Source organism: Pyrus communis, chromosome 11 (assembly GCF_041283825.1).
Source record: "Pyrus communis isolate YQ-2024b chromosome 11, ASM4128382v1, whole genome shotgun sequence".
Classification (NCBI taxonomy): Eukaryota; Viridiplantae; Streptophyta; class Magnoliopsida; order Rosales; family Rosaceae; genus Pyrus; species Pyrus communis.
Genome location: NC_142575.1, coordinates 24,671,080 through 24,679,203, shown reverse-complemented (window position 1 = coordinate 24,679,203; position 8,124 = coordinate 24,671,080). Strand labels below are relative to the sequence as shown.

Genomic DNA, 8,124 nt, shown 5'->3' with positions numbered 1-8,124 from the left:
AGCAACTTACATACAACATGACATATGTTCACTACTCTAACATTGCGGTAGAATAATAAAATGACATGAAAAAAACCTACACATAATATTGTAATATTGAATTAACATATCACGTAACACGAGTAAGTTCCTATAGCGAAAGAAATTTGTCTCCGTCACTTGTTAGAACCACTGTTCTAAAATTCCCTGCCTAGCACCGCCTAGGCACTAAGCGGTTGGCCACCGCCCCGATTAATACCAAGGCGTTTGAAAATTAAGAAAAGGCGTCTAGACCTATTGAGGCACCCGCCTAGGCACCTGCCTAGCCCCGCCCAAATCCGTCTAGACTCCTGCCTAGGTTGCGACTCAGTTATACAGAAAATAGATAACTTTCATTTTGCATTTTATTTTTTCAATAAATTGTAAGAAACTTGTTGAATACTTAAAAGAACACACATTATATATTTGTTCCTCATGTTTTCATTATGTTCCAATAGCTCATAATATATAAGTCGTTCCATTTTGTAGTTTGTGATGAAATCATATATATTTTAAGGATAAACAAACACTTATTTACACAAAATATAATAAATTTAATTAAATCCGCCTAGTCCGTCTGGGCGTCCACCTAAACCCCGCCCAACTGCCTTGGCACTAAACCCCAATATGTCGTCCACTAACGCCTAAGAACTTGTCAGAACTTTGAAGAACGGAAACATTCAACGATCTCACTTCGTGGAACTGTTTGACCAACTTCATCTACTTCAACCTTGCATTTCCATCCTACTTTCCCCTAACCCTTTCCAAAGTTTTCTTTATCACATACCTCATCTGGGTTCTGTTTCTCTTACCTTTCCCCTCATCCCTAAAATAATTTGTCATCCAAAAGTCTCTCTCTCCTCTGCAGTTCCAGCAGAAGAGCTATTATTTAAGTAAAAACAACAAATGGGCAAGTGTCTAAGCCAAAGCAAAGATTCAGAGCGACAGCAAAATGGCTACGGATCAGGAGGAGGAGGTGGGGCCCGCCACCCGAAACTCCATAGCCATGAAGCTGCTGCTGTTCATCAATGACAACCCGAAAAAGGCGGCCTGGCAGGCCACCAAGAACCCCACCGACATTCCCGGCTAAAACCCCAAACCAGCAGCTCAAAGGCCGTCAGACAACACAATCCTCGGAAAACTGGTTGAGGATGTCAGGCTGCAGTACACGATTGGAAAAGAATTGGGCAGAGGCCAATTCGGCGTGACGTATCTCTGCACCGAGATTTCGACCGGCAAGTCGATTTTGAAGCGGAAGCTTGCCACCAAGAACGACAAGGAGGACATCAAGAGGGAGATTCAGATTATGCAGCATTTGAGCGGGCAACCCAACAATGTGGAGTTCAAAGGTTGTTACGAGGACAAGCAGTCTGTCCATGTTTGTATCGAGCTGGGGAGCTGTTTGATAGGATCATTGCCAAGGGAAATTACAGTGAGAGGGCAGCTTCTTCGATATGCCGGGCGATTGTTAATGTTGTCCACATCTGTCATTTTATGGGGGTGATGCATCGGGACCTGAAGCCGGAGAATTTCTTGCTGTCTAGCAAGGATGAGAATGCCCTTCTCAAGGCTACAGATTTCGGGTTGTCGGTCTTCATTGAAGAAGGTAAATTTAGATTCATCATTTCATAGTTACTTGCTTGAAAATGCAGTATCCTTCACAATTGATATGATAGTTATAAGGTATTAGGTGAATTATGCGCATCTGCTTCAATCGCGGAATTTGTTTTCATCTGGAATTCAGTAGCATGTTACATGATGTTTCTAGTGATAATGGTACTAAATTCGGATGCCCGAAGTCAATGCAGAAGCTAGCTGGGTTTCATAATATATTTGTAGGTTGACAGAAGACTCAAGACTAGGCCATTTTGTTTTAGAAAATAAGAAATGGTAACCAGGGCATGTTAGCTGGCAATTTTCAGACGGTTCATAAGCACTTTATCAAAACTTGATTCTAGATGTTGAATTTATTACCGTAGACAAACTGAGCCTTAATTATGTTGGGCAATGAAGACTTGAATTGAATTCCATCAGTTTAGAATTCACTGCTTTGGTAATTTCATTTGCTTTGCCATGTTTGATAGACGATGATACACACCACACCAAACATGTTTCGCGGCCATATTCCCATAATGGCCTCCATTCTTTTCATGGAACCGAGATGGAAGGAAAAGGAAAGAGCCATACTGTAAATGTTTGATGCAGTTGTATTAGTAACGAGTTAACATCTTTAACTACTCAGGGGAGGGGAGAGATGGTCTTCAATTATTGATGTGTCTGCAGATGTTTTCTGCTGCTTGATCATTCAACAGTAAAAAAGAGGCACATAATGCTTGCAGCCTATTTTCACATATCCGTGTGAGATGGGAGTCCAGACCGGTAAATTGCCATAGCCATATTGTGCTTTCTTTTAACACCGTAATTGGAAACATGTATTTTAACACTTCTGTTGAACTGGGGTTTTCTGGAACAGGCCAAAAATTTGTGGTCTTGTGAACCTTCCTAATATGTTGTCTAGTTTCATGGGTTTCATAGTTATCCTTGAGATAACATCGTGGAAATAATATTGTGAAATCTTGACATCACTAGATTGTTTGCTTTAGATTTTAGCGTCACATCTCGTTTTTTAAAACTTGAGATGAGTAGATCTGTATTTTCTTTGTAATTTACTGCAGACATATGTACTAAACTTGACAGCTATTCGCCATTTTGGTGAATATTTTTCTATATTGTGTTTGATATGCTTCCGCTTGTTGCATAGCTATTCATATATCTTTCGTGGTAAAGTCTTGTCAGGAAAGGTGTATCGTGATATAGTTGGGAGTGCTTACTATGTTGCTCCTGAAGTAATGCGATGCAGATATGGGAAGGAAATAGACATATGGAGCGCAGGAGTTATATTGTATATTTTACTAAGTGGAGTGCCTCCATTTTGGGCAGGTAAATCACAGTTATATACTTGTTTTGCTTAACATGATATTGTGTACTAGTTATAGGTTCTGTATTTTTCGTGTTGGTCTAAACGGTTAATAATTTTCAATACTGATTCAGAAACGGAGAAGGGGATGTTTGATGCCATATTGGAGGGAGAGATTGACTTTTCAAGTGCACCATGGCCATCTATATCAACCAGTGCCAAGGACCTAGTCCGGAGGTTGCTAACACAGGACCCTAAAAAACGTATCACTTCGACTCAGGTTCTAGGTACAAATCCCTCTTTTATTTAATACTTTACTTGGCTTATGTCTAGTAGATTTCTCTAGTAACTAAAACTTTTGTTGGGTCTCCAACTTAGAGCATCAATGGATCAGAGATGGCGGAGAAGCTTCAGACAAACCCATAGACATTGCAGTGCTTTCTAGGATGAAACAGTTCAGAGAAATGAACAAACTTAAAAACCTTGCATTGAAGGTATGTTTGTCCAGAGGCTTGCTCACATAGACTTCTTTGCATTTTGAACGTGTGATGTATTATATACTGGATCTTATTGTCCTTCGCGTGTATAATTTATGAACATGGTTATAGGTTATTGCGGAAAATCTTTCTGAAGAAGAAATCCATGGGCTGAAGGCAATGTTTACAAACATGGACACCGACAACAGTGGAACCATCACTTATGATGAACTCAAGTCAGGATTGGCTCGACTTGGCTGTAAGCTCACAGAGGCTGAAGTCAAGCAGCTAATGGAAGCTGTAAGTTATTATCAAATTTTCGATTACCTTTTCCGCATACCATTTTGCATCCCGCCCAACTCATATTCTGCATTTGCATTTCAGGCTGATGTGGATGGGAGTGGATCGATTGACTACATTAAATTCATCACTGCTACAACGCATAAACACAGGCTAGAGAGGGGCGAACATCTTTACAAAGCCTTCCAATATTTTGACAAAGATAATAGCGGGTAAGCATTTCTTCCAATCTCTAAGAAATGCGTGCGCATTTCGTGGACGTTCATTTCCAAAGAACTAGAAATATGCCGTAGTTAACTACAATTCTGTGATAATTGACCTCAGCTCCTATTCGCTCTGGATCCAGTTCTAATATTCTTAACCATGAAATTTGATAAGATTAGGCTTATGAGTAAGCATTAATGATTAACCGGGTAATGTTTTTTGGTCCATTACAGTTTTATCACAAGAGACGAGCTAGAATCAGCAATGAAAGAGTATGGAATGGGCGACAAAGCTACAATTAGGGAAATAATATCCGAAGTTGATACAGATAATGTAAGTCGGCATCCTCACAAAATTGTTGTTTTTTCCATTTTGATGAGTACTTAACTCTGTTGGGATTACAGGATGGTAGGATCAACCATGAGGAGTTCTCCACAATGATGAGAAGTGGAATGCAACCGCAGGCCAAGCTGTTCTAGAGTTTCCGTTAACATTTCTCTGACTACTGCAAGCCATAAGTTCCAGTTCTACACTGTATGTGTAAATTGAGGTGGACCGTGAGACGCACCAGTGGTATTTCATGCTTGCTGCCAACTGCGTTCCGGAGTTATTGAAGCTTTTTTTTTTTTTTGGGTTGAACAAATATTTTCTATACTAAGGAAGAAAGGGTCGGCTTAGCCTCACAATAGGCTAGCAATTACGTCGTTCAAATTCACCTTTGGCGAGAATTGAACTTAATAAAATACCTCTCACTACAAGTGAAGAAAAATACTACTGGACCATAATACTAACTGGTGGAGTTATTGAAGCTTTTAGTTTGGAACTGTTTATGCATAAAAAGTCTGCGTCTCTATTGTGCCTTGTATTTATCCTTAGTCTTGTCTACGTTTTGGTATGTCAATATGTTTTAGGAAATCAATGAAGAGCAAGCTAATTAATTTAGATCTCGTGTTTGGCTTGGCTTATTTTTTTTCAATTCATAAATGAAGAGAAATGATTTTTATTCGTCTTTTTCACCTCTGCACACTCGTTCTGTTACTGGTTCTTCTGGATTAAACAAATTGATGGAAAGTTAAGTGCTAGAATTGAGGAGGTTGTGAAAATAGTGAAAATGAGGACACATGAATCGCTTTCCTATACGAAGGCTTCCCTAGATTTGTAGGAAGGAAGGTGGTTTTACGCAATCATTTTCAGCTTTTCACGCACCCTGCTTCATTTAATGGCTATCAAATGAAATAAATTAAACAAAAACAAGGGACAAGATTAAGAAATGCTAAATTTTATTGTTGAAAAAACGCAATCCATTTGTTGAGATAATTTGCACTACCTGGTCTCTCTCTCGTCACGTAATGAGCTAGTCTCACCCTTTGTGGAATCCTCCACCAAATTGATAGCAAATGAAAAACGATTAGGGTGGATTAACAATGAAATCCCATAAAATTGAACTGAAATCATCATCAACCAACAAACAAGGAAGCAAATTAACAAAGACCAACATCATGCATCAAATGTCTATAAATTCCACAGGATATAGACAATTCTGTTTTTACAACCCCAGCTCATTACTGAGCCTAACAAGCCAGGAGGTTCCAGGAGGAGCTAGTAGCAAACTGAATACAACACTAACAAACTCGAACACGACTCCAAGCCCTCAGAAACCATGAATCTTGATCCGATCCTTCTTAACAATCTCGGCCTGAACGAGAAACTGCAGCACGTTCTTGCGTTGATCGCCTTGGAGCTGAATTATCTTGCCTAGCTCCTTGTCCTGAACGACATTGCCGTTGCAGCAGAACTCTTTTTTGAGGTCCTTGAGGATCTTGTCGTAGCTGAAGTCTTTCTTCAGCCCTTGAACTGTCGTTAGGCACTTCTTTCCATTTCTCTGCTGCACCCTGATATGCACATAGTCCTTGGCTCCGGGGGCATCCGCGTCTTTAGCTTCGGAGAAGGGGTCAAAAGCGGTTGGGATCTGAACGTCTAATTCAACCATATATGTACTTTTGCTTTGGCTTGAGAATTCTGCAACAAATTCAGCTGCACACAACAACAAAAAGCATTGTTAGTCCTCCACAAATGTTGCTTCAATACCAACAATCATCCAACTAATTGGTACCATGAACACATGAAATTCAATTTATAAAAACATGAATAGATACATATTTGCCATAAATTATAAGATGGATTTTCTTTATTTCTTAAATTTATGAAACGCGGCGCAACTTCCCAAATCGAAAATTCATGGCCAAAGGAGGTGTACACACACCCTTCTTCCAATTAACTTCGTAGAAGAAAAAAGAATTCATTTTCATATTAGCACTTCAAAATAGTCATACGATAAACCCTCCTAGAAATAAAAGTGTCATGATTTTTTTGAGGCGCCCATATCAACTCACAACGAAACAATACATGGGCTTTGTTTAAATCCACCAAAAACCAAACTACTGGGCATAAAAACATGATGGAAAATAATATTTACACACTTAGTTTCTCCCTTTTGTCTCTAAAGGTGAATTCTCTTCTGATCCACAGAAGCATCAATATACACAAGGACATGAAGAACATAGTTCAATTTGTTCATGCATGAACTTAATAGCATTTGTTGCAAATCAATGATCGATGTCCGAATACTTTCTCTACCAAAAACCAAAAAGTAACAAAACCCATATGACACAGAAGCATCAATATACACAAAGGCAGAATACATATAGCATGATATATGATAAGAAAAAACCCATTAATTTAACTATAAATATAAAGAAAAGAAAGAAAATAATTAATTGGGATGATGGATCGTACCAGAATAATAGAAAGCTGGGAAGGGTAGGGTTTTTTTCTTCTTTTTTTTTAACTTGGAAACCTTATTAGCTTCGGAGGAGACAAGGATGAAGAAACTCGGAGAGACTACCGGTGTTTATATAACCACCAATTCAACAAACCGTGGCTAACCTGAGGTGGGTCCAAGAAAATATAACCTGACAACTGGACGGACGAGATCGAGTGTCTGGTAGTGTGAGCGGTGAGATCAAGCTGGCGTGCGGGATTAATGGATAATATCTATTTTTTTAATAGTTAATATTTCTAGGGTACGCGTACAATGAACGCACCCCAGACTGGCAAATTCATGCAAGTGCCAGGAAAGCAAATTTATATGTAATGAATATATTGTTATCATTGTGTTTCGGTCTAATAATATATTATTATTTAGATTTATTCGATAATAAATTGTCGTTTGAGATCACTGTTAATGTTGAGTCTAATAGTATATTATCATTTAAAGATGAAAATATCACGTGAATATTCTATATAAGTTCAACGAAAGAAATTCCGTAGGAAGAAAGAAAGGTGAAGAGACTGTGGGACCACAACAAAGAATCCAGAATCAAATAATCGAGAACATTTGAGTGGATATGAAGAAAGGAAAGAATCCACTTGGCATATTAAGATACGTATGAGTTTATGTCATGCTTGCCAATGCATCAATGTTACTATTGGTGGTGGTACCCTACAAGTTGGATAACAAGTAAAGACTCCTTAAGTCGGGCATATTTTTCCTAATTGGATTCATGTGAATAATCTTGGAATGTTGTTCTTTAAAACTCAAGAGAAATTTAGTACCATCCAAATAGCATGAATCAAATTAGGAGGATCTTTCTGCACCACAAAATATACAAATATACAAACTCTATTATGAAATGGGGTTATTTGAAGATAGGGAATCAAGTAGTATAAACTCTCTAGTTGAGCTATAAATTTTTGTAGAAATTTTCATTCTAGTATGTGAAAACTTGCACGAAATATGAGTTTTCATGTACAATATACATATCTAGAAAGATTTACCATGATAATACGTAATTTGGGGAACATCTATTGATAGTTGTGGTAACCAAAATTCACTTGCTCTAGTGGGGATGTCACGTGTACCAAAGCAAACCTGGTTGATGGAATTACCCTAAGGGTTTCATTAACACTTAACCTTTGCACGGGTTGAGCATTAAATACAAGAAGAGATGTATCTATGTAAATCACGCTCAACAGCGGTGTGCCATTATATGCACCATGCGTCACGTGATGAAATATGTAAAGCAGTACGCTAGGCCACCCCACTCAACAAAGTTGGAAGACTTCGCGGGCCAAGTAAGGCCTAAGGAGGACTCCATTAGCCTAGAAGCTAATGAGATCAGCCCAGATGGGTCTGATAAGGAAATCTTC

General features: G+C 38.6%; 2 protein-coding genes across 7 annotated transcripts; one reads left to right on the top strand and one right to left on the bottom strand.

Annotated features, from left to right (window-relative positions):
- The first annotated feature begins 675 nt into the window (after window positions 1-675).
- LOC137742074 (calcium-dependent protein kinase 2-like) lies at window positions 676-4,920 on the top strand. 6 transcript variants are annotated; one of them, XM_088679713.1, is made up of 8 exons: window positions 676-1,624; window positions 2,866-2,958; window positions 3,070-3,222; window positions 3,314-3,429; window positions 3,544-3,711; window positions 3,796-3,923; window positions 4,149-4,248; window positions 4,320-4,920. In XM_088679713.1, exons 1-8 carry the CDS (start codon window positions 1,513-1,515, stop codon window positions 4,392-4,394), a joined length of 945 nt encoding a protein of 314 aa, XP_088535839.1. In that variant the 5' UTR covers window positions 676-1,512; the 3' UTR covers window positions 4,395-4,920. The 6 variants fall into 6 exon arrangements, with proteins under 6 accessions (XP_088535839.1, XP_088535841.1, XP_088535840.1 ...); XM_088679715.1 differs by having other exon boundaries at window positions 715-1,624; window positions 3,070-3,198; window positions 4,320-4,643; XM_088679714.1 differs by having other exon boundaries at window positions 765-1,624; window positions 2,820-2,958; window positions 4,320-4,857.
- A 476-nt stretch (window positions 4,921-5,396) lies between these two features.
- Window positions 5,397-6,847, bottom strand: LOC137742075 (protein translation factor SUI1 homolog). Its single transcript, XM_068481820.2, has 2 exons — window positions 6,712-6,847; window positions 5,397-5,949 (listed from the first exon to the last, which is right to left on the bottom strand). The coding sequence occupies exon 2, from the start codon at window positions 5,903-5,905 to the stop codon at window positions 5,567-5,569; it is 339 nt and encodes a 112-aa protein (XP_068337921.2). The 5' UTR covers window positions 5,906-5,949; window positions 6,712-6,847; the 3' UTR covers window positions 5,397-5,566.
- Between the last annotated feature and the right edge of the window lie 1,277 nt (window positions 6,848-8,124).

Excerpts from the sequence above, each read along its gene's own strand:
- LOC137742074 (XM_088679717.1), top strand. The coding sequence starts at position 1,513 with ATGGGGGTGATGCATCGGGACCTGAAGCCGGAGAATTTCTTGCTGTCT. Across the intron at positions 2,959-3,069 it reads AGTGCCTCCATTTTGGGCAG|AAACGGAGAAGGGGATGTTT; the intron begins GTAAATCACAGT and ends ATACTGATTCAG. Across the intron at positions 3,924-4,148 it reads TTTGACAAAGATAATAGCGG|TTTTATCACAAGAGACGAGC; the intron begins GTAAGCATTTCT and ends GGTCCATTACAG.
- LOC137742075 (XM_068481820.2), bottom strand. The coding sequence starts at position 5,905 with ATGGTTGAATTAGACGTTCAGATCCCAACCGCTTTTGACCCCTTCTCC.